We start from the raw sequence: 26,377 nt of genomic DNA on the forward strand, positions 1-26,377 counted from the left end.
AATGTACTTGCCTTGTTTGCTACTGTCGAACAAACCGCCCTGTGGCAGTAGCATCTAAATTTCTAACTACCAGGGCTTGCAATGAATTTGCCTCCTTCAGTGACAAAATTAGACAGGCAGTCAGTGCCTCCATACTAGGTACAGGGTATGTGTTGTCCCTGTGTCCACCTAAAATCAATTCAAATGGCATAACACAGTTTGACCCTATCAACCATAAAAACTTGGGAGGGCATTATACAACATCTGAAATCCTTCTCCTGCTGCCTTGATATTCTGCCAACAGACTTTTCAAAAATGTTTCTAATTGCATGACCCCAGATCTTCTAAAATGTCTCTTCTCTCAAGTTTCTTCCCACAAGCCCTGAAAACTGCAGTCATAAAGCCGCTCTTAAAAAAATAATAATCTAGACACTTCACTGATGAACAATTATAGGCCCATATCAAACCTCATGTTTCCAAGTAAAATCATTAAAGCTGTTTTCCAGCAGCTCAACAACTTTTTGACACTAAACAACTGTTTTGACGTCTTCCAGTCAGGATTTCAACCACACCACAGCACTGAGACTGCTCTTGTTAAGGTTTTAATGACATCTGCTTAAACACAGATAGTGGCAGAATCTCAGTCCTGGTATTAGTGGATCTCAGTGCTGCATTTGACACAGTTAGCTACAACATATTACTAGACTGATGGGGAAAACTGGGTGGGACTTTCTGGCACAGTACTTAGCTGGTTTGAATCCTACTTAAAGGACAGGGACTACATTGTGCCTATGGGTAATTACAAATCTGAGCATACAAAAATGACCTGAGTTCCCTCAGGCTCTATTCTGGGGCTGCTTCTGTTTAACATCTATATGCTCCCACTAGTTCAGATAATGGAAAACCACAAAACACGTTACCATACTTATGCAGATGCCACACACATTTATATAACCATATCACCAGGGGATTATAATCCCATACAAGCACTGAGTAAGTGCATTGAACAAATCAATGATTGGATTTCTTGGATTTTCTTCAATTAAACAAAGATAAAACTAAAGTAATTGTCTTTGGAGCCAAGGAAGAACGATTAAAAGTCAGCACTCAGCTACAATTGGTCATGTTAAAAACCACAAACCAAGCCAGAAATCTTGGTGTATTCATAGACTCAGACCTGAATTTATTTAGCCACAATAAGATAATTAAAATGTCAGCCTACTATCACCTGAAGAATATATTAAGAATTAAAGAATTTATGTCTCAGCAGAATTTGTAAATAGTTGTCCATGCATTTACCTTCAGTCGACTCTGTAACAGCATCCTTTACAGGTCTCTAAAAAAACAAACAAAAAAAAAACGATCAAACAGCTGCAGCTGATTCAGAACACTGCTGCTCGCATCCTTACTAAGACCAAAAAAAGTGGATAAAATCACTCCAGTTCTGAGGTCTTTACACTGGCTTCCTGTCCATCAAAGAATTGACTTTAAAACTCTGCTCTTGGTTTATAAAGCACTGAATTATTTAGGGCCAAAATACATTTCTCATCTGCTACACTATGAACCATCCAGACCTCTCAGATTGTCTGGCACAGGTCTGCTTTCTGCCCCCAAAGTCAAAACTAAACATGGAGAGGCAGCTTTCCGTTTTTATGTACCACATATCTGGAACAAACTCCCAGAAAACTGCTGGTCTGGCTGCAACTCTGTTCTTTTAAATCAAGACTAAAGACTTTCTTGTTTGCCACTGACTGTCATTAAATACAATTTGAAGCTTTTGATTATCATCTTACACTGCACTGTAACTTTTACTCTCTTTGTATTTGTTTTTAAATGTATTTTTATTGCCTTATGTTGCTTGTACATTTTGTCTTAGTGCCTTTTATATTTTATGCAAAGTTGTCTGACTTGCCTTGTTGCAAGGATGTGCTATACAAATGAAGTTGCCTTGCCTTGCCTTACAGTTCTGTCAGTGATGCCTTAGCTTCACCAGGCTCTTGATATCCTCCCTTTCAGATGCACTTCCAAACCTCAACTGCAGCCTGTTTGAGTTTGGTTCTTGTTTGTGAGTTTTTCTTTCTTCCGTTTTCTTTTCAAAAAAGAAATACATGATTAGTACGACTTGAATCGTGAAATTGACTTGGCCAGTTAACAAGCTTTTAGTTTTTCTTCCAGCATGAGTTTACCTGTTGTAAAAATTCTTATAGTCACTGATAATCTACGCATATTAAAAAAAAATCAGAAAATCTCTTACTTACACAAAGAATGTTGTTTTGAAGCACTTTTTTTCTCCTTAAAGGTGAAGTATTTATAAAGATTGGTATTTCCAAAGCACCAGCAGCATCCTGTGTGAGGACCTCTGTCAAAGATCGGTATCAGTGCCGTGAAGGCAGTAAAATGCATCACAGTTGTTAATCTATGCATTTAAACACACATTTTTTTTTAAGTGTATCGCTGAGTTACACCAACAATGTTTTTGTGAAGTACGGTTTTCCTTAGAGGTGGAGTATTTATAAAGATCACTATTTCCAAAGTAATAGGCTGCCCTGTGTGTGAACACGACATGACTGACATTGCGCTGGGGATGCACCTTAGTGGTGATTGGTCGTTTCATTCGGACCAAATTGATTTTTTTTTTTGAGAACCAGAATTCAAATCCAGGAGCAGCTGGAGAGACCAGATTTTTCATAGTACATTTACTTGATGGACACCTGTTGGTTAATGATGGGAATTTCACCAAATATGACAAAATAGTGTTAAAGCAAAGTTGCTTTCAGCAGCTTTTAGGACTAACAAGGATTTATTTTAAAATACATTTTTGTGGATTTCTTTCCCATTTATTTGAAATGGGAAATATTTGTGTGCAAAAAAACATTTGTGAATCTTTTTCTTGTGCATTTGTGGATATTGAGACTATTCTGATTCTGTGTGTGTGTGTGTGTGCGTGTGTGTGTGTGTGTGTGTGTGTGTGTGTGTGTGTGTATTATTCAGCCTGGTCATTCAGTTAAACATGGTTGTTATTTTCATGGCTCTCTTATACCTTTTCCTTAGTCCTGTTTTATCTTTGTCACACAATGTACTGTGTATCACTCTGATGCTGCAAACAAATGACTGGCTATCAGCCTGCTATTAGCCAAAATGCCAGGAGTTTGGGATCATTTCAGTTTCTGATAAGAAAAACAAAGAGGCCGTTTGTAACTGTTGTTCCACTAAAATATCAAGAATGCATACATTGCCAAAGGACTTGTCCACTACAAATTTAATTTACCACCTGAAAAGATGAAGATATGATCAACATGCCAAGAATGAAGCAACCCTCCTTCCAATCTTCTGACTCCAGCAGTACTCCTACTTGTATCTGTTCCCTATATTACTATGATAACTTTTGTGAATACACTAATAGCTCTGTGGGAAGACTCTGGGTTGACGGAGTCAGTTGCTAGCCACAACGGTGAGACTGGTTCTCCATGCCTGCAGATGTGAGGTTTTGTGTAGCCATAAATATATCCTTACTATGCTGAACTTCTTTCACGAGACAAGCCCCTTTTCTGATTTTGGTGTGTACATGTACACATATTAATTAACTGACACCGTGAGATTCGGGACCAAGGAACAGAAAAGATGATGCACTTAGGAGGGAGCGCAGAATGTTTTTACCTTGTGTCTGAATGCGGAAGTTGATCTTGCTCTCAGATGGATGGGTGATGTTGTATCCACAAAATTCCACATCTGGGCTGAAGGAAAATAAGAAGGCAGACATATGCGGTACTCATTGGAGCTGGGCATGAATATTGAGCATGAACAGTGATACGGTAAGGCCTGTTAAAAGCACTGAATGTGGTTAAAAAACACCTTGCTGACATTATGCTGGGATGGGCTGTAATAGATTTTAGCAGTAGCTGGCAAGCTGTATATTATAGCATCACTAGCTCTTTGTCTCCATAGTATGACTACATACAAAAACTCAGCCAATTGTACTCCAAATGACCTTTCTTATGTCACCAAGGTACCAAGGTACTGATAAGCTTCAGTTTTTCACAAGGCGAATATTCAGGGGGCATTTTGCTCACAATGCCAGCCATGACCCCAGTATTATTCTTACTCCAAATTGCCATTAAACAGTAAATTACAGAAACAAAGCCTTTTCACTAGACCAGACCTTTAAAGAGAGGACAGTCACGGTCTAGATTTACAAACACTGACCTCTTTCACATTAGTCTTGCAAGAAAAGAAGTGGTGGTGAATGACATTCCATTTTACTTTAATCTAACATTACGCTGATATTTGGTTTCCCTAGATGTGACACTAGTTGTACTGCCCAAGTTAAGGGAATAACACAATTCTTGTTGGTTGAGAAAAAGAACAAAAACTTAACTGTGCTCAGTCACAATTAGGATAATGCAACAAGACCAATAACTTACATTACCTGCTATGTCATAGCAAGTCAATACTGTTGTACACACAGACTTTCGTATCAATGATCACAAGACCACTTGATCAACAGGCATGGGCAAATTACTATGCTCATGAGAATGTGACAGGAAGAAGTATTTCCATTCAAGAATGACAATTATGAGTTATGCAAGCCATAGTATCTTGGGAAACTTGCATGGAATGCATTTCAAAACCATGAAAATAACGACGTTCAAAATCTTCAGTCGAGTGAATTGCCACTTTCATTCTTTTTTTTTTACAAGTTTACACTTACTGCTACTAGAAGTGCCAATAATTTGAGCATTTTATTGAGGGAATGGAGAGTTGTGAATCTTCCTGTGAACCATTTTTGATGGTTTGATGTTATGATGTCTTAGATACTGATTTGAGGAGCTGTAGACTTTAGACTTGGACTTGAGTCACAAAATCGGGACTTATGACTCAACTTGGACTTAACTGCTGGGAGATTTGTACTTAATTGTGACTTAAGTGTGTTTAAGTCTTGAGACTTGTAAAATTCCAGACTCGAAAACATTTGACACTGTAAAACAACAGCCTGGTCCGCTGCGTCCGATGGGCCCAAGGACCACGACCCTGCCCGAAGCTGCACCCGGAGGAAATACCGAGGGTGGTCTGACAGGACGCAGAAGTGGGCCAACCTAAGCTAACTGCTAGCCCATGCAGACTGGCAGTTCCGACCGTCATCATGGTTGGCATTCATTCTCTTGGACAGTGATTTTTTTTTTGTTGCTTAGTTGTGTTTAGTTTGGATATATGTGTTCTTATTTTGGATATATGTGTTCTAGTTTGGGTATATGTGTTCTAGTTTGGATATGAGTTCTTAGTTTGGATATATGTGTTCTTAGTTTGGATATATGTGTTCTAGTTTGGACATATGTGTTCTTAGTTTGGATATATGTGTTCTAGTTTAAATATATGTGTTCTAGTTTGGATATATGTGTTCTTGTAGTTTTTGTCTTTGTGTTGCACTGCTGGGGGAAACGATATTTTATTTCATTTCGTGTATGCAAGCACATGAAATGAAATGAAAACTGAAGTGTTCCTGATTCCTGATAAGATAATACATTTTAAAGGCAAACCTAATTTGTCTACTTTAGTCTACTTTGTGTTCAGTTATGTGCAAAATCATGTAGATAATGGGTGGAAAACAGTGCATTCAAATAGATCCCCATCAGGTCTAGTTTAGCTTACTGCTTTGTGCTCAGTTATGGCTTGCACGCCAAAGTGCATTTATAATGGATAATCGAGATGTGTACCCTATGCCTGATAATGAGCTGACCTAAAGTGGGAGGCTGTTTCATGAAGAACCAAACAAACAATAAAGCTCTTTGGTGCTTTGAGTCTTTAGACGTAAAAGCCCAGACTTGAAAACATCTGACCCAGTAAACCTTAAAGTAACACATTTTAAATACATCCTTATTATGTCTACTTTATTCTACTTTGTGTTCAGTTATGCCCCAAAGCATGAGGATAATCGGAATGGGTACCCTATGCCTAATAATGAGCCAACATAAAGCTGGTGGCATTTTCATAAGGAACTAATAAACAACTCTGATGCAAACGTTTCATTATAAATGCTGGTTGAACCCCGAGACAAAATACTTAACTGAGCCAAGGCAACTCCTCCAGCTGGCACCGGGAAAAAGGAGAATGCACATTTCTAAAAATCAGATTACAGAAATTGGTATGGGAAGATGGCGACGCAGACTGGCGTTTGCGGCAGCCTCACCCAGTGCCGACTATGCAGTTTCTTTGTCCACGTCTACATCTGAGTTTTCGTCATCGTGTGAATAACTTTTACGGGGATTTATGTCTGTGATCATTGATTTCGTTTGATGGCGGGTGGAGCTGATGTTGGATTGGCTGGGAAAGTGGGGCAGGCTAAGCTAGCTGTCAGTACACACAGACCGGCAGTTCCGATAACACCAAGATAACACCGAGGGTGGTCTGGCAGCGGCCTCACCTAGCGTCGATTGTGCAGTGTTTTTGTCTGCGTCTGCATTTGTGTCATTGTGTGGAGTGTGGGGGACGTGTGTCGAAGGTATCTGGCAGGGAGAGCTGGCGCTGGATCGGCTGAAGGAGCTTGGTCTGCTGCGTCCTGTGGGCCCAAAGACCATGGCTCTGACGGAGCTGTGTCAGAACAGGAAACACCGAGGGCAGTCTGACAATACACGGAAGTGGGGCAGGCTAAGCTAACTGCTGGCTCATGCAGACCGGCAGTTCCGACAGTCATCCTGGCTGGCGTTCGTTCTCTTGGACAGTGAAAATTTTGAATTGGGTTGCTAATTTACTGAATGGACTGTGTTGTTGACTGTGTGTGTGTGTGTGTGTGTGTGTGTGTGTGTGTGTGTGTGTGTGTGTGTGTGTGTGTGTGTTTTGTTTTTTTTTGCCTTTGTTCTGTCTGGTTTTGTATGTTTTTGATGGTGTCATTTTTGGGAGGTTTTGGATATGTGTTTTTGTGTTTTGTGTTGCATTGCTGTGGGCTGGGAGAAATGAAACTTCGTCCCTTTTGTGTACATAAATGAGATGACAATAAATTGTTCCCGATTCCTGATAATGAAAATTTAAGATGTTCTTTGATAAGAACAAGGTTAGAATAGTAACCCTCTTAGCCTATTAGTTGTGGGTGAGATCTGCATTGAGTACAACTATAAACTGATCTTAGGACCTGTTTACACCTGGCATTAACATGCATCTTGGGTGATCCGATCACAAATTGCAAGCTCTTATACATCTGTTTCATCCAGACTTGATTACTGTAATGTTCAGTTTTCAGGTCTGCCACATGCTAAGTCTTCAGGAGGTTCAAAATGCTGCAGCTAGAATCCGAACTAAAACTAGGGAATTTGACCACATTAGAAGATATATCTTAATATGTTGTTATATCATTTAAAGAAAATACAGTTGCACTGGCAGGGATACAGTAGGTGCACAGATGCCGTTTCCATGGTTACCACACGTATAGCACTTGGCATTTATTCACGGAGTGCTTTTCTGCCTGTCTATTCATATGAGGAGTGCACGGAGACCCTGCAGATCCAAGCAAGTATGCAGGTGGAGTGTCAGTTACCATCTAAAAAGACCATAATATGATACTGTTGGCGTGTGAATATGTACATGCTTCCGCTTATGCAGAGGTCGTCAGTTGAGTAGGCAGTCCTTCAATGTGGCCCAGGACACACTACTAAAAGAATCTGGGCATATGTGGCCCAGACCATTCACATCCGAATGTGGTCTGGGTGATCGGCTCTCAATGCATTTTGTTGTGCATTCACACCTGTATTTAGAGCTGTCCACTTGTGATCAGCTCACCTAAGACACATTTTAATGCCAGGTATAAACAGGGCTTTAGTGTGGTCCTTTGCCTTTGGGGCCCGCATATCACATTATCATTCAACAAACACTTTTCTACAACATGTATGATTGGTTGGAGTTTCTACAGAGGTGGAACCATGGGTGCAATGCCTATCCATTATTGATGATTATATTGATCTTATCAATGATTGCGACTTAAGACTTGACACTTGGGACTTGAGACTGGACTTCAGGTTTTTCACTAAAGACCTGAGACTTGTGCTAAAGTCAAGTTAACTTTTTTTTTTTTACAAAGCACATCTAAAAACAACTAGCATTGACCAAAGTGCTGTACAAATTCAATAATAAAAAAAGAGGATTAGAACAGAATTGATTTTAATAATGATGGGAGACTTGAGACTTGACGTGGAAGACTTAGGTTGACTTGAGACTTGCCACTAAGGATTTGAGACTGAGACTTGTGCCAAAAGTCTTAAAAGTAGCCCTGCTGATTTGTAGCATTTCCCAGCTAACATAATTTGAATCTCCTTTTACTCATGCCACTATCCGTGATTCACCTACTGTATTGTATCTAGATGCTTTAGGGTTGAAAAATATATACTCAGTGGCCACTTCATTAGGTTCACCTATCTAGAACTGGCTAGGACCCCCTTTTGCTTCCAGGACAGCCTGAATTATTCATGGCATGAATTTAACAAGGTGCTGAAAACATCCCTTAGATTATGATTTGTACCGACTTGACAGCATCAGGAAGTGCCTGCAGATTTGTTGACCTCAGGTTCATGTTGTGAACCTCCCTTCCCAACAGATCCCAAAGGTTGTCTTATAAGATTGAGATCTGGGGACTGTGAAGGCAATTTGAGTACACTGAAGGCATGTTTGTGGAATGGAACCAGCTTGAGATGATGTGTGCTTTATTACATGGTGCATTATCCTGCCGGAAGCAGCAATTGTAAAGCAGATATACCCTGGCCATAAAGAGATGTAAGTTGTCAGCAAAAACACTCGGGTAGTGGCATTCAAATGATGGTAAATTGATATTAAGGGGTCTAATGTGTGCCACGAAAACATTTCCCACATTACATCACCACCACCGGCCTATACCATTGGCACAAGGCAAGATGGATTAATGGTTTCATGCAGTTTATGTCAAATTCTGACCCTACCATCTCAACATTCAAGTAGAAATTGAAATTCATCAGACCAAGCAATGTTCTTCTAATCTTTTGTCTAGCTTTGTTGATCCCATGCTCAGTGTAGGCTCATTTTCCTGTAATTAGCCAACAGGAGTGGATCCTGGCATGGTCTTCTGCTGCCGTACCCCATCTGCTCCAAAGATCAAGATGCCCTTCTGCACACCAGAGTGGTTATTTGCCTATTTGAGGCCTTCCAGTCAGCTTAAATACATCTGGCCATTCCTCTCTGATCTGTCTCAGGTGTTTTTGCCCACAGAGCTGCCACTCACTGGATGATTTTACACCATTCTCTATAAACTCTAGAAAATGTAGTGTATTAAAATTCCAGAAGGTCAGCCGTTTCTGATGCTGGAAACATCATTTCACGGTCAAAGTCACTTAAGCATGGAACACAGTAGGAGACTTTTAAAGTCCTAATCAACTGTGAAAAGAATCGCCATTATACATTTAACAACTAACTTTTGTAGATTACAGCTGTAGACAAGCACATTGATTACAACTGCAGTCATATGGCACACACATTTGCCCATGAGCTCAGACTTGACCAGATTCAAATTGTAAAAATCAAACTTATTTAATATAATCATGACACATCCGACCAGAGCTGCTTATAGTTCACTTTGGTTCAATTCATACCTGAAAAACAGGATCTTCTCAGTTAATACTGGCAACCTTTCATCCTTCTCATTTGTGGGACCCCTAAAGGGTTCATTTTAAGCCCAATATCTTTCTCTTTGTATATGCTCCCCCTTGTACAATCATTAAGAATTATGGTATCTCCTTCCACTGCTATGCTGATGACCCCCAGCTCTACTTCCCATTAAAATCAAAGAGTTCCCTGAAGCTCCTGTTTGATTGTCTGGAAGATATAAAGTGCTGGATGTCAAAACAATTTTCGTAAACTTAACAAGAGTAAAACCAAGATTGTTCTATTTGGCCCCTCTGACTTCAACACTGGTATATCTAGCAACCTGGGACTATTCTCATCATACACGGAATCTTCCTCAGAAAAATCTGGGGTGTGATTTTTGACTCTACCCTCAAATTTGACAAACAGATAAATTCTTTAATGAAAGTTCGTTTTTTTCCAGCTCAGATCAGATGCAATGGTTAAGTCTTTTCTCTCTTTCCATGATCTTGAGAAAGTGATTAATGCTTTCGTATCATCCCACCTTGACTATTGCAGCTCTGTGCATAGGAATTAGTAATATCCCTATACTGGCCTCCTTTCACTGGCTCCCAGTTAGATTTAGAGTAGATTTTAAGGTTTCATGTTTGTTTTTCAAGCACTGAATGGGTTGATACATTTCTTCATCTATGACCTCATCAGCCCCGTTCTACTTCTAGGTCTCTTTGGTCCTCTGGCCAGGCGCTTTTAACAGTTCCAAAGACCCAGTTAAAATTAACGGGTGATCACGCTTTCTCTTTTGCTGCCCCAAAGCTCTGGAATGGTTTACCCCTCCCCATTAAGTCTGCTCCAACCACTGACATTTTAAAATCCTGTTTAAAAACCCATCTTTTCTCTTTGGCTTTTAAATCTGATTAAGACGTATGATTGTCCTTGTATTTTGTTCAGTGTTTTATTCCATATGTTGTTCTGTGTATTATCCTATTTTCAGAATCAGAATCATGTTTATTGGCCATGTAGGTTTGCACATACATGGAATTTGACTCTGCTTTTGCGGCTCTCTCATGTACTTAACATAGAATAACAACATGACAACACAACAATCTTCAGATATGTACACAAGGATTGACTTATACAGGCAAAATAAGAGGTGATAAAGTGCAGTGGTGCAGAAAATATATCAGAGATGCTGAAATAGATGTTAGCAGGTTACTTACATACATGCCTGAGGTAGATGAGCATGACAGAGCATACCAGTATACATACAATGTACAGTACAGTATAGATAAAATGGTTGGATTTATTTGACTGTGTTAAGCATTCATTTAAATGACAGCCCGTGGAAAGAAACTGTTTTATATCCGGTTGTTTTGGGGTACAGTGCTCTGTAGCGCCTGCCAGAGGGGAGGAATTGGAACAGGTTGTGATCAGGATGTGATGGGTCTGCAGTGAAGTTGCCTGCCCCTTTTATCCTAAATTACTGTATTTTATTCTGTTCTAATCCTCTTTTTTATTATTGAATTTGTACAGCACTTTGGTCAACACTAGTTGTTTATGAATGTGCTTTATAAAAAAAACTTGACAACTTTTGGCACAAGTCTCAAGTCTTTAGTGAAAGGTCTGAAGTCAAGTCTCAAGTCCTTAGTGGAAAGCGTCAAGTCAAGCTTAAGTCCCAATCATTGATAAGGTCATTATAATAATCTATAATAGATGGGCATTAGACCCAGGGCTCCTTCTCTATATAAACCCCAAAACCAATCATCACTTTTAGATAGAATGGTAAATGATTATGGGATGAGGGGGGTTCAAAGGCAAAGGACCACACTAAGTGCAGTTTATTGTTGTAAAAATGTAGATCTCAGCCCACCCATTACTAATGCACTAAGGTTATTATTCAAACCTTTTTGTTCTTATCAAAGAACAACAGATCAAATTTTCATTACTAAGAATAACTAAAAGTGAAAATTGTATGAAATTGTGCACCAAGTCTTTGGTCTACAGCTCTGGCTCTGACTAGCCGAAGGCTTGATCGGGGGACAAGCAATTTAAATCTTAAACTCCTGCACATTACAAGATAATATGTGCCATCTGTCCACAGAATGGTCAAGACTCTCAATAATCTTGAAAATCAGTTATCATGTCCAAATCGGGGTTATTGGCCTTTAAATCACCTAGTGTGTTCCCAGCTTTAGATCGCACATCTTCCCCATTCTAATGTTAAGGTGAAAAACTGAACCCACTGACCGTGTCGCCGCACTTTATATATTGAGTGTGGCCACATGAGTTACCACTTGGCTATTTGTATTAATAAGCAAGTGCACCTGATAAAGTGGTCAGTGAGTGTATCTCCTAATTGTTGTCATGCTTGTAAAATGAAAGTGGATGAAAGCATCTCCAAAATAAGAAAAGGTAAAAATGTAAATGTAAATTGTTATAAATACTCACTTCTTCATGACCATATATCTGAGGGAGTTGCCAAGTGTGTGGTCTTCATCATGCAATACAAATGTCACACAGCCCTCATCAGCTACATCAGCTTGCACCTAAAACATAACAGAAAAATTACCAACAACAGACCATGAGACTAGACTTTCCAGACCCATGCGAAGTCATAGAATGGCCATTGAATGGGAAAAAGCAAGAAAAATGTTAGTGCCCAAATATCCATGAAGATGTCTCGCCTCTCATCCAAGAAGCTTCCTCAGTTCATGCCTTTCTGACTAGACCAAGCTCAGAAAGGCACGAACTGAGGAAGCCTCTTGGATGAGAGGTGAAACGTCTTCACGGATATATACCAAGTACAGTTGCACTTGATTCAACTCCTTTGGATAACCATGACCTGGATGAATGAGAACATTCAGACACGTTAGTGTCCAAACAACACTTTTACGCCCTTATTGACTTTGTGTGGATAGGTAGTCACAACAAGAAGTGTAGAGCACCAATAATGAATAACTCACATGGTTACCATCTCACAAATGCATTTCCTAACATTTGCAGTACATCATTAGGATGAAGGGCTTTTGAGGGGTCAGCATATGGTTTCTGATCAAATGCTGCTCCCCAGTGGAGAAAAATCCCAGTTACAGACAGATATATTAATTATAAATTAATCTCAATATTTTGATTTGTATGGGTTACAGTTTTCTAGGACTGAGATTAATTTACATTTCAGTTTCTGATGGAGTTTGACTTAGGAAAGGAACGAATCTTTTTCCATTCCAATCCACGTGTTGAAGATTCTGGGTCTGCAGACAGCTGTAGGTCTATAACAAGTCTCGTTGTCAGAACTTTTCTCAACAAACAAGCCAAAAGTTGATAGCAATACTAAGCTGTGGTATGTTATACACTAACCAAACTGGCTATTTGGGCACTCACCATCTCCAGAGCTGTTTTCTTCTCGGTTACCCCAGCCATGCTTTACATTACAAACAACACACACCAGAAACTCCAGACAGACTGTCGCTGAAATATGACATAATACGTAACGTCGCATCCCAAACCAGAAGTTACACAAATTGTAGTTTAAAAAGAGAACTTCGTGGTGTTCTGTGAACGGCACAGCTTGTTAGGAGAACTACATTTTCCATGAGACAAATGAACCGTTAGTATGTGTGAGGCCAATTTATTGCAAAGCAGAAGTCACTCGGAAGGGATTAGCTAGCTTGCTAGCATCTGAAATCTCTTTAAATGTTGGATATAGCGGTAAATAGCCGACTTTGACACATTTCAGACGTCTAGCGTTGAGGTATGTCATTTAACTGTTTGTCTCTCTTGTCGTCTCTCTACTTATGTTTTCTTCATAGTAAAGGAATATTATTTTCAATTTAACAACCATAACAAGCTAGCGTCATCTAACCAGTTACATATGCTAGCTCGGAGCGTTAGCTTGTTTTGTTTTTTTTTCCAATTCTTGCGACAGCGAATTCGATACGATGCGGCAGACAAGACTAGCGTTCAAACTAACCTGATGCTAGTCAACCTGATCTTGCTCAGATCATAATGTCATGCAATATCAGAAAGACCAAGGAATGTTACTTGGCGTTGTTGCCGCGATTAAGAATACAAGAAAAGTACGGACTTAAATAAAATATCAGTCAATCAAGTTGCATTCTATATAGCGCTTTTGTAGCTGCAACAGCCAGTCAAAGCGCTTTACAATTAATTAATCCACGCGCACACGCACACACGCACACAACTCATCTTATGACACACACACGATATGCACTTCCTCTCCTTTCACCTCTTTTTCTTTACTCTTTTTTTTTACAGAACCTATTCCCTGTTTGTTTTCTTGTGCCCATCAGTTTGATACCATCGATTTTTACTAATTCTACCTCGTCACTGCTGTCTTAACTCTGTTTTTCTTTTTCATTTTGACAGTGCCAGTAAGTCACATACCAGAAACCTTGGGTGTTGCCATGGCAATCCTATTTGCTGTGGTGGCCCGTGGAACCACCATCCTGGCCAAGCATGCATGGTGTGGCGGAAACTTCCTGGAGGTGGCAGAACAGATTTTGGCCAAAATCCCCTCTGAGAACAACAAACTCACATACAGCCATGGCAGGTAGGTTCAACACATGACATGTATGTACACACACAGTACATATGTGTACACACACAGTACATATGTGTACACACACAGTACATATGTGTACACACATGCCCTCACAGAGCAACAACCGTTCAGTCATGCTTGCAATCTGCAACAAAACCGTCTCTTCAGTCATGCTAATGGGATTATCACAGCCACACATTAGATCAGACCATACTTTATTTATCCCAGAATGAAATGTGTGTTGCAGCAACAAGGGTGCAATACACAGAGGGGATACGATTTTACAAAAATAGACATCAAACTAAAATGGGCCTGAATTAACAAGGCACCTATGCAAAACTAAATACAAAGAAATATTCAAATCTAAAGTCTACAATCTAAGGTTTACATGTCACGACACATGAATATAATGATTGAGACAGATGTTCATATCAAGAGATTTACAGATACACTTACATTGTCCTGTGGTTGTCAGTAATAGTTATAGACCTACATACATGTATGTATGGCTACTTGTGTGAAAAGATGAAATGAGCAGTGGACAGTAAAATTGTGCCTACAAATGTAAGATTGGAGCTAATGTGAAACAACCGTGAAGAATGTAAACAATGCAAATGCCAGCATCATTACAACTTGGAGACCACTCATGTCAACAACAGTCCTACCTCAGCTCTGCTCAGTGGACAAGTTAAACAGGATGCTGCCAGATTACTGAAGGTGCACCTCTGGTTGACTAGAACAGCGTTTCCCAACCCAGTCCTCAAGGAAGCCCTATCCTGCAGATTTTCATTGTAACCCTGCATAGGTAGCCCTGCTTGTACTTACTCAACCAATCATCTCACAGCACTTAATTATGCAAGGTGTGCAACATCTGACATAATTCATTGCTGATTTGTTGAATAACTACAAACAGGTACCTATTCAGGGTTGCAAAGAAGATCTGCAGGATAGGGGTTCCTTGAGGACTGGGTTGGGAAACACTGGACTAGAATGTAACAGATGGTCAAGACTCAGTGTTTTCGGATTTTATTTTTCAAAGCCATCCAGCATGCCGAATTTTGCCACAAGAGGACACTGTTACATAACCTCACATGAACAGGAACAACTTTTGGATCCGTGGAAACATAAAATCTGGGTGAAAATCAGTTTAAACCGATCTGCTCCTTTAAAAAAAATCTTGAGTATTTTTCGGTGAAAATCGGTAAAAACCGAAAACACTGAGCCTTGCAGATGGGATAAAAAGCATTGACCCTGACGGCTGTAACCTCCAGAGAACCCAAGCTACTGCTCAGAACAAAACTAGCCCTCTTGATCAATTTGTTGATTCTGTTGTCACCTTTGTTTTTGATGCCACCACCCTAGCATATAACAACATAAGAAGATGGCACCGAACATAACTGATTGGCAGGAAATACACAGAAGAGTTTTGCATATGTCATAGGACATTTAACCTCCTGGTGTAGTGTAGTTGACTCTGGCCCATACTAATTATGGCCTCTGTGTTGCCTGCCCAATCAAGGCCCAGGTGTACCTCAAATATTTGTATATTCGAACAACGCCAGTGTCCTCTTCTTGGATTGATATGAGTCAGAGAAGTCTTTGTGTGTTTGACTCCTGTGTCCATCCAAGAAAAGGAAATTGAAGTTGTTCAAACAGGAACACTATGTAAAGTGATCTTGACAATAATGCCAGTGAACAAAGACGGAAATTAAACTATGCATTACTTTTGGACCTACCATCAAATTATACTTTCAGCTAAGTGTTTGTGAGTTACTGACAATGCAGGATTTCTTTTGTCATTACAGCTATCTCTTTCATTACATCTGCCATGACAGAATCATATACCTTTGCATCACTGATGATGTGAGTATATAATTTGCTTTAAGACTTTAAGAAACAAACAACTGTTGGATTTGTTCATTTACTTGTTTGTTTGGGCGACAGGGATTGACTATGTGTGATCCCTGACATGTGCATCACAGGACTTTGAAAGGTCCCGTGCATTCAGCTTCCTTAGTGAGGTTAAGAAGCGCTTCCAGACAACATATGGGTCACGAGCCCAGACAGCCCTTCCCTATGCCATGAACAGTGAATTCTCCTCTACGCTGGCAGCTCAGATGGTGGGTATGACAAAAGTCAAAAGGTTCACCATAGCTTGTGAGGGTTCCATGACTATTATTTACCTTAGCATTAACGAGTAACATAGCCAGCAGTAAGTCCCACATAAAAACACATACACATTTAGAGAAGGCATAATCCATGTGATATAAATCTGACCACCCAAGCAACCTTAGGTAGTAGACAAATTTTGCCCCATTAACAACAAAATATAAATGTGTTTCCCATTCAGATTAGTGTTGCACGGTAAACCAGTACTGAAAAAGTACTGTGGTACTAGAGTTTTGAGAATGGCACCATACCAGTATTTTGAAAAAAGCGATACTTTTATTATGAGAATGGCTATTTGAGCGGGCTAATAGGAATCTGTCTCTTTAAGCACAACACTGACAGCAGTGATGTTACACTAGTGGTGTGTGTGATGTTGCGGACACAACCCTGACTGAGTTTGTAATGCAAGCCGCAGAAAGCAGGAAGTGAGTCGAGAGCAGTGGTAGAGAGAGCAGACCAGTTTTTCGTTTTGTTCAGAGACTAGACTTGAAGAGATGGCAGCAGCTTCAGTAACACCTGAACTCATTGACAAAGAGGGGGCCTGAAGTGGAATATGGAGATATTTCAGCTTTAAAGTGGATGAAAAAGGCGAGCCCATAAACACAGCAGTATCACTGTGCAAGTGCTGTTTTAAAGTGCGTCTCGCAAAAGGAGGTGACACGTCGAACCTGGCCAAACATCTGTCGGACAAACATCCCAACCTTTTCAAGGAATTTCAAAGACCGACAGGTGATAGTTAAACTAGTTAACTCCCCTATTATGTCCATGAAAGAAATATGGAGTGATCGAAAAACCTCTCCGCAGTAGTAATATACGTATTCATACATAGCCTACATATTTAAGTAGTGCTGAAAGTGTCGTCCATGATGTCATATGCAAATAACGGTGTCGGAGACACTGTCACTTAACTGTGGAGAGACATTTCGATTCTGCATATGCACCAAGCTAGCAAACAAGTCATCACAAAATGCCCTATACCCACAACAGAAATTAATTAATGCACACGTGCATCTCTATGCAGCGAAGTCACAAACATGATTTTATACAGAGTGATTTGGCCATTGCCCATTTAATGATTCATACATACCGTATAAAGAAAGCATTGGAACTCTTATTTTCTTTTTTGTGAAACATTAGCATACAATGTGACATAACCTAGTCATAGATTATGATATATCTAATCAGTCTCATCAAAATGTTTTCTAGGTATGGTATCTCACCAACTAATTAGGCCCTCTGCTATGACAAATTCATCACCATACATTTTCTAACTAATTTTTTTCCAACTACAGAAGTCTAGTGCCTCTGGCTCAGAGAGAGTGATGCCACCCACTCAGAAGCAACCTACCATCCAAGCTGTTTTTGAGCTGCATATAAAGTACTCAAAGGAGTCCAAAGATGCTAAAAGGCTCAACAGGGCAGTGGCAAAGTTCATCTGTATGGACCAATTGCCAGTATATAAGCGCTTTGGGTGTCTAGAAAAGCACTACATAAATGTAATGATGATGATGATTATTATTATTATATTTAGTTGAGAAAGCTGGGTTCAGAAACCTTGTATACAACCTTGACAAAGTATGACCTTCCCTCAAGGAATTTGTATGTATAATGAAATTCCGAAGGTGTATGGTGAGACAAGGTCTATTATCAGTGCACAGTTGACACCAAAGCCATTCTTCTCCTGCACTATGGCCCTCTGGACCAGCAGAACTGTAAACACATACATGGCTGTAACAATCCAGTTCATCACAGAATTCTGAGAAATGCAGTCCTGGTGCTTAGGATGTTCTGCATTATACTCTGACCACACAGCTGACAGTCTGAAGGAAGCCCTGGATGACATTGTGACAGATTCCTGGGGGCTAGATATGGCCAAAATGTGGTATCACAACAGATAATGCTTTTAACAACTACAAGGCTTTTGCTGACTATACCTGGTACCCTGTTTTGGCCACAATGTGCATTTGTCAGTCAAGAAAGCGAAAGACATTGATCCTGTGGCAAGTTGTCTTTCCTGACTCCGTAAGACTGTCTCTGGCTTCTCAAGATCTAATAAGATGTCAGGACTGCTGAAAGACAAACAAAAATCTTAAAGCTGCCACAACATACACTAATTCATGATGAGCCCACCTGTTGGAGTTCCACCTATGATATAGTGGATCGATTTTGTGAGCAGCAGAAAGCAGTCTGCTGTTCTGGCTGAGGACAGAAAAAAGTGGCACCTGATTGATGCCCAAAGACACAGATATGACAACTATGAAACAGTGAGGGATGTCTTGACTCCACTCATTGATTTCACAGATGCCCTAAGTGGAGGGAAAGAAAGAAACAACTCTCCCATCAGTCCTGCCACTCATGTAAGATGAGAAGAGCCTGCCAGAAAGATCAGGAAGGTGACAGTCCACTAGCGTTGGAAATGAAGCAGAGAATTAGAGAAGACTTTGAAAAGAGATACGATGAGCATGAGCTGAAGATGACACTAAACCTCTCCACTTTCCTAGATCCAGGATGTCAGAGCACTTTGGTTACTGTGGAAGAGGACGTTAAGAGGGAACTGCTCCTAAAAGCTGAGACAGTTAAGCTTCCTAGGAAGCACAGTCAGGAGCAACAAAAAGACTTGGAGGACAATAGAGGAGCAGCTGCTGCAGCAAAGAGAAAAATAAGTGATCTAAAAAGTTGCCCTGCAGTATCACCTCAGAAAAGAAGGGGGCAGATAGTTCTGGAACAAGACAAGATTCTCCCATACCCACAACACCAGTAGATAAACTAAATGGTGAGATCACTGACAATAAACAGTTAAGAGACATCAGCCCTGCAGAGGACCCCTTGATTCGGTGGAGTCAACATGAGGCACACTTGCCCACCCTGGCTCCCTTTGCAAAACAGTATCTGTGTATTCCAGCATCAAGCCGTGCATCTGTTCGTGTCCTTAGCATGTCTGGAAATATCTGCAGTCCTAGGCGTTCTAGACCGAGTGAGGAAAATGTAGTCACTTGTTTTCTTGGTCAAAAATCTAAACAAGGCAAAGGGACCAACAAATGAAAAACAGCCAGCGACCCTAGGACTACGGTTTAGGCTGAGTAGTGACAGAATACCATTCAAGCCAGTTGTGCTGCTAAATTAGTTGGGCTACTAATGTTCTAATTTTTGTCATAGATCTCATTATGTTGAATGTAGTTTCTTATTGTTTTAATATATACATATCTATTTTGAATTGTGACAAAAAAAAGTTCAGAGTTAAGATAAAGCTCAATGGCCGAGTTGACAATACTTTTCTTGACCGAAAAAAAAAAATATTACACAGCCAAGATTTAGGATAGGTTAGTGGTAACTGAACAGTTTGAGATGCTGCTGCTATTTCAGTAGACCTGGATTATTCTCATTTTACATTAAATGCCATTGCTTTAATTTATTTTATTTATTGTTCTCATTGTTCTAAAGGTTTGTGTTTTGACTGAAAACGTTGTCCAGGTTTGAAATAAAGCACAATAGTGATATTTTTTGATTTTGATTTTTTAATATATGTAAATATATATATACTTTATTAATCCCTGTGGGAAATTCTTCTCTGCATTTAACCCATCCTAGCTGTGTAGCCAGGAGCAGTGAGTTAGCTGCCGTACAGAACCCGGGGACCAACTCCAGTTCGTCTTGCCATGCGTCAGTCAGGGGCACAGACGGGAGTATTAACCCTAACATGCATATCTTTCTAATGGTGGGGGAAACCGGAGCACCCGGAGAAAACCCACCACAGACATGAGGAGATGATGCAAACTCCACACAGAGGGAGACCCTGGATGACCCCCAAGGTTGGACAACCCCGGGGTTCGAACCGAGGACCTTCTTGCTGTGAGGCGACGGCGCTAACCACTGGGCCACCGTGCCGCCCAATAGTTGAGAGTGTTCCCCTTTTAAAAAAAAAAAAAGTATCGAAATTCATGACTTGGTAATGGTGTCGGTATCGAAACAAAAATGTTGGTATCGTGACAGCACTAATTCAGATATATCACCTACAAAAAAGGAATAAACTTAGACGAGCGCAACAAGGAAGCACATGCAACTCAAGTCACAAACATCTTGGATAGTAACCTGCTTTACTTGTCAGTTGTTAGGAGTAAGCTTGGAAAGTGGGTTGATAAGATGTTTACTGTTGATTTTAAAGGATGTAAATGTAATGAGGCAAGCTGTTGTGTAGCAATCTGCTGTTTTGCAGGGGAAAGAGATCTAATTTCAGAGTGTACACCAACGATGCATTTTAATGTTGGGGGAAGATAAATGTCTTTCAACTAAATTATTTCATGACACAATCTAGATGAAATAGTCACGACAATGCAACTGTTAAAGGTTTTTGTTTTTTTTTTCCTTGTGTCTCCATTTAGAAACATCACTCAGACCCACGGGGATCAGACCGTCTAACTGAGACTCAGATGCAGGTGGATGACTTGAAGGGCATTATGGTCCGCAACATTGGTGAGCGCCTCCTCAGCATTTGTCTTTTAGTCTGCGAGCATTAAATACAGCACTGTGACATGTTTGCAGAACCCATGTCTCCAAGTTCACTTTGGCTATCTCTTGTGTTTGTTCCACAGACTTAGTAGCTCAAAGAGGGGAGAAGCTTGAGCTTTTGATTGACAAGACAGAAAATCTGGTTGATTCAGTGAGTTTAACGGCCCAGTGTAGAATTTGAATGTGGCACTCACTGTGGTACTATTTTCACCACGCATGTGTAACAATCTATATATATTGGATTAAAGATATTTCTTTTCACTTTCAAATTGATTGATTGGATATGAGTTATAGTACCTTATAGTTCATCTTACTTTATGTTAAACAATATTGATTATATTTACATGAAGCCTGATTGTCCTCTTTGTGTGGCACTGGAATAATTTTAATCTTATTCTGATTAAATTAATATAATAACTTTAGATTAACTGCAGTATTGTCAGTCTTTGCAACAGTCTTAACTACATTTCAGCATGCTACATGTCAGACAAGTTAAGCTAATAATTTAGTTGGAGTTTACATAAAACATATATAATATAGTATATGGTTGATATATATATATAAATTACTGAAACATATTTCCTCTTCTGTCCCTCAGTCTGTCACATTTAAGACCACCAGTCGTAACCTAGCGCGGGCCATGTGCATGAAAAACCTCAAGTTGACTGTCGTCATAGTACTGGTGTGCCTGGTGAGTGTGGAGATGAATAGCATGTGATAGGAGATTGGTTATTGGTGTGAGACAGTGTAAATCTGTCATGGCCAAGTATGATGAATTATGATGTAAGTGTTACCTATGCAAAAGAAAGCCCTTAGATTGACATGAACTTCAGATATCAATGTTAATTTTGTTCTAAAATTACTGCTTAGAAAACGTTCTGATCATCATGTTTTAAGAATAGTTTTTTTTTTTAATCTACCAAAATTAAAATATAACCCGTGTGACATTTTAGGGCTCATTTTATGTTGGACCCCTTCCGTTTACCTTTTTAAGAGAGGGTCACTGATTTCTTAAATTTTTGATATTTATATTTTGCCAGTTTTGATATTTATAGTTTGCCAAGTCAAAGTGAAGTTAAGCAAAGCCAAAATGTGACATCACTGTGTTAATAATGAAATAATAATAATATAATAAATAATAATAACAATAATAGTGTAATTAATAATGATAATAATAGTGTGCTAAAAAAAATCCCTCACTGAAAAATCCTGTGTGTTTTTGTCAGGTTTTTTTTTTAAAATTTTTATTGTATGGCTGATAGTTATGTCATGGTGCAAGAAATCTTAGCGTGTGATCTTCTCTCTGTGCTCTCTTTAGGTGGTTCTCTACATTATTGTCTCTGCGGCCTGTGGAGGCCTTAAATGGCCCAGCTGTGTCTAATAATGAGAGAAGTCAAAGAAGAAAAGAGGAGGATCAAGGAGAGGATGAAGAGCGGGAGACGCTGCTGTTTATCTAACTGTCCTCCTCTTTTCACCAAGTGGACACAAAGGGAAACACCACTCTCCTTGCTGTGCTTTTCCAGCTTCAACATCCCAAGGACATTCGCGCTCCTCGAGCTTCTCCTGTCTTGGTCCTCTCCTCTACTTTGGTCATGTGCACATTGACTTGCCGTCTGGACAGGGAGCCCCTTTATTAACCACAATATCGGACAGTGGTTATCTGCATAATAGCTGGTCTGAAACATTCATCTGGTCTCATAGTAGTCTGGTGAATTAACCTCGTCCCGTGCACTTAGCTGGGCTGGTTTATCAGTTTGAGACACTACTGATCTTCATTAAGGTTGTTGACTGAGTGAATCTCTTGAGCTGATAAATTATAAAAATGTTATTGGATTACTTTTCCTTTGAAGAGAAATTGAAAGCCCAGACAAAGGCATGGGACATGCAAGCTGTAGATAGCTTTCTAGGCATATTGCAGATCCGCTGAGAAGGGTTCTCAGTAGTAGCTTACACTTCAAGGTCTTGGTTAAATCACTGAGGATGAGCTATGTTTGTGGCTGAAATGTTGCAGTATCTTCACCTTCAATGTTATGTCTTAACAACCCCTATTGAAGATGTTTCATAAACCACACGAGACATGTCCTTGATTGTATGATGTTCAGTATGTCTTGCCCTCAACAAGCACACTAACAAATATCCTCTACAATATACACGTTGTAAAGAGTATAAAAATATGATCACACAAGTCAGAATTGTATATTAGATCTGAAACGGTTCTCAAATCCAGCCGGACCTTGAGCAACCCATGCTCCCTTCTTCCCATGGAATTGCTATAGGAGGATCCTAGAATGATAAAGAAACCCATGTGTCCTTTCTGTTAACATAATGCACTTTTGACATTGTACATACGTTTACTGCCTACCAACACATGGTTTATAATCATGTAATTATTTAATTCTTGTACATCCGGATTTGAAATAATAAAATCAAATAGAATCAAAAGATTTGTGGGTGATTCTTCACTTAAGGGAGTTTTGCTGTCCCCCGGGTAGATTTTCAAGAAAATTAAAAAAAATAAACAATTATTGTATTTAGTTAGGTTGTGTTAGCTATGAAAAAAGATTTGTGTCTCAATGATGACATTTTAATACTTTAATACTTTTTCAGTATGTTGAAAATTCAGATGTGCCAGAATTTCACTGTTTTGGGTTTATCCCCAGCCCAGACTTTTTAACATCCCCTCTATAATAAAGTAATAAGATGATTATGTTCATTAAAGCTTTACTTTGCATTTTCTCGTAATTAAAAGACAGCTATGATTGCTTATGGCATGAAATATGTTAGTACTGTCTCATAAAGAATTTATTTGAGTCACTGGATTATTTTGAGTCTCTAGATTATTTGTCGAGCACGTTTCCTACCGTTGAGTGTATCTTTTAACACAGTTATGGTTTATATATGTGCAATTTGCACATCTGTTATTATAGTTAAATTTCGCTGTTCCTCATACATCTGTCATTACAACCAAACCGAGTATTTTAGAGCAATAACGTTTTCTCAAACAACAATGTGGTTGCCATGGAAATGAGAAGTGCCAGAGACGTGTGACCAGTCATGGCAGAAGCATGACTTCTTCATGTCCACAAATGTGAGTAATTTGAAGACTTACATGTCCTGACCTGAGAGTACGTTTATTAGGCGTCATTACCAAACAAGTTACTAATTAGTATTTTAGTCCAGAAATAATACATTTCACATATTCATTGTACGTTGTATGCTAGCTAACAAGTTAGGTTAGCAAGTCTAAGACTTAGCCAACATTTTCTCCAAAAAGTGAAAATTGTCATTACCATCACATTTTGTTGTTACATCTTTAAAAAAAAAAACATCATAATGTCAAACTTATTTTGTTGTACGATCGAAGCTAAGATGCTAAAATATTTGTTCCAGACCACTTAATGGCGCTTTTGAAAAAGGGAGAAAAAAAACAGATTTTAGAGAAGTCTATTTTTTTATTTTTTCAAAATTTCAAAAGCCAACAGTGCCCCAAACTGAAGAATCACGTGTGTGTGTGTGTGTGTGTGTGTGTGTGTGTGTGTGTGTGTGTGTGTGTGTGTGTGTTTGTTTGGGTGAGTGGAGTGGGGGTGATAGGAATAACAACGTGATGACAATTTACAAAGAATAAGAATAATTATGGCTAGTAAAATTGACCTTGACGGTTGATGAACTGAGGAAGTAAGTCAACCTTAAGGAAGGCAAGTCTTATCTACAAAGTTGTAGCTGCTGCAAACGGATGCTAACTCATCACATTTTGTTTAATGGAAATCAAAGTTCAAGCACACAGACTTGTTCGCCAGTAGTTTGGGGCTGTGATGCAATGTATTATCATACAATGCATCAGTTGTAGCTCAGGTTCAGTGGGGTTTTTTGGGGGGGGGGTCAATGCACAGGATCGCTCACTCGAACCCAGTTGAAAACAATGGTGAACAGAGTTGAGTTGACGAGATTGTAAAGGATGGCCCGAAGAAGTTAAACATGAGGAGGTGACGTCACGACCAGGTGAGACAAGCCGTTAATTAGGCGATCGCCTAAAAAAAAATAAAAAAAATTGAGCGCTCGCCTGCCCCGGAGTCCGAGATTAAAGGGGAAACAGTCATATGTAAGTCTATATATTTATATATACATGTATAACCCGACCGTTTTGCTTGTGTAATTTGGATTTTCTCGTTTCGACGACGCTGTGAATCATTTTGACTATCGTTATTATAGACTATACGCCGCTAGCATGTTTTTTTTTTTAAATCCCAGTGTTGCAGGGAAAAAAGCGTTGCTTGGTAACATCAATCTCTCATCCTCAAAAGTTTCTTTTTTTGTAGTCTTTTGGTCATTATTGCACTTTAAGGTCGTCGAGAATTCTGTGATCTTTTCCATGTTGTGCGTGTCGGATCGTTTTTATTCTTTTTTTTTTTTGTGCCACCGTCTAGCGGTCGTCCGTTCAGGACTCGTGCTAACTTGGCAGACTTGCTCAGAGCGACTGTGTGAGGACCCCACCAAACGGCGCGCTGCCCGGGTGTAGAGCCAGTTAAGCGGTGTGCTGTTAACGTGGACGTTTCAACTGTTCGGTTTTAGTCAGCTGCTGCTCGCCTTTTAACACAAGTGAAAGTAGTTATCTCCTCCTATAGAGTCAATGGGGGGGGGGGGGTTAACGTATAGATGACGGTTTTCATTGGCTTGCTCTTGTGCATTGTATAGTCTAAAAGTGGTAGCATCGCTTTCTCCCTTTACTACATGTTGTGTTTACGTTTGCAGTGTAACCTGAGCCCCGCCAAGTTACCGTGTGTGTCAACCGGGAGCACGCAGACCAGTTGTCTTGATGAGACGGTGGCGTGTCTGTTGGGGCGCAATGACCTCATCAGTAAGAGGATCCAGGGAGGAATGAGTTACTACAAATAACCCCAACCAGGCTCCTTTCGGGCTATTTTCTGCCTTTAAACGCATGCCTACGACTAGTTGGCTGTGAACACGTGTTGTGATTCCATGTTTTCTGGTTTACAAATTGGCTCAGGTTTAGTTTGAATCGTGGGAGACCTTAAAAATTAATTTTGACCATTCGATTAGTGTGGGCGAGAGGAGGAAATGAAAGTCTCTGTAACTGCTTTGTGCAAATGCCGCCCCCCCCCCCAATTCACTTAGGCTTCATTGTCTGAGACGCGTTCTAAAATGCACAACACAGTTGCTGACACATCTGAAACGTATCAGTTTCTCACCAGACAGTTTTGACAGGGAGGCTCCTTTCCCCTCTATTTCCATTTTTGCATAGTATGTGTTTAATATTCACGCTGAAGACAGGGGGATTTATTTTCAGTATGTGTTGGCTGTGCTGACCATGCCCATTGGTAGTTTTTGTGTGTGCGTGTGTGTTCCCTGCTCTACAGAGGACAGCCTTGTACTTTAGTATGTTGTGTTTAATCCCCCAGCTTGACCTGCTGTCCTGCAGGCCGGCTCTGGATGGGTGTCTCTGCTCTCTGTGTGGCAGTCGCATCTCCAGTCAACTGTGCAAAGGCACAAGAAGGGCATACAAGGCTTTCTGCTTGGTGCCTGAGGGGCTCTGGAACTGGAGCAGTGTGTCTC

The 26,377-nt window shown here is 39.9% G+C and overlaps 2 protein-coding genes across 3 annotated transcripts in view; one reads left to right on the forward strand and one right to left on the reverse strand.

Moving 5' to 3' along the window:
• The window catches only part of polr1d (RNA polymerase I and III subunit D), a 38,596-nt gene extending 25,569 nt beyond the window's left edge, over nt 1–13,027 (reverse strand). For both annotated transcript variants that reach the window (XM_056289925.1, XM_056289917.1), the window contains exons 1-3: nt 12,952–13,027; nt 12,019–12,116; nt 3,637–3,713 (exon numbers count right to left, since the gene is read on the reverse strand). In XM_056289925.1, coding sequence (XP_056145900.1) covers nt 3,637–3,713; nt 12,019–12,116; nt 12,952–12,990 — 214 coding nt within the window. In that variant the 5' untranslated portion in view covers nt 12,991–13,027. The remainder of the gene's footprint in view (nt 1–3,636; nt 3,714–12,018; nt 12,117–12,951) is intronic.
• A 192-nt stretch (nt 13,028–13,219) lies between these two features.
• sybl1 (synaptobrevin-like 1) lies at nt 13,220–23,285 on the forward strand. The gene is made up of 8 exons (XM_056288613.1): nt 13,220–13,321; nt 13,957–14,140; nt 15,937–15,994; nt 16,114–16,251; nt 20,680–20,770; nt 20,890–20,957; nt 21,405–21,497; nt 22,125–23,285. Exons 2-8 carry the CDS (start codon nt 13,995–13,997, stop codon nt 22,185–22,187), a joined length of 657 nt encoding a protein of 218 aa, XP_056144588.1. The 5' UTR covers nt 13,220–13,321; nt 13,957–13,994; the 3' UTR covers nt 22,188–23,285.
• Nucleotides 23,286–26,377: the final 3,092 nt, after the last annotated feature.

Source organism: Lampris incognitus, chromosome 1 (genome assembly GCF_029633865.1).
Source record: "Lampris incognitus isolate fLamInc1 chromosome 1, fLamInc1.hap2, whole genome shotgun sequence".
NCBI lineage: Eukaryota > Metazoa > Chordata > Actinopteri > Lampriformes > Lampridae > Lampris > Lampris incognitus.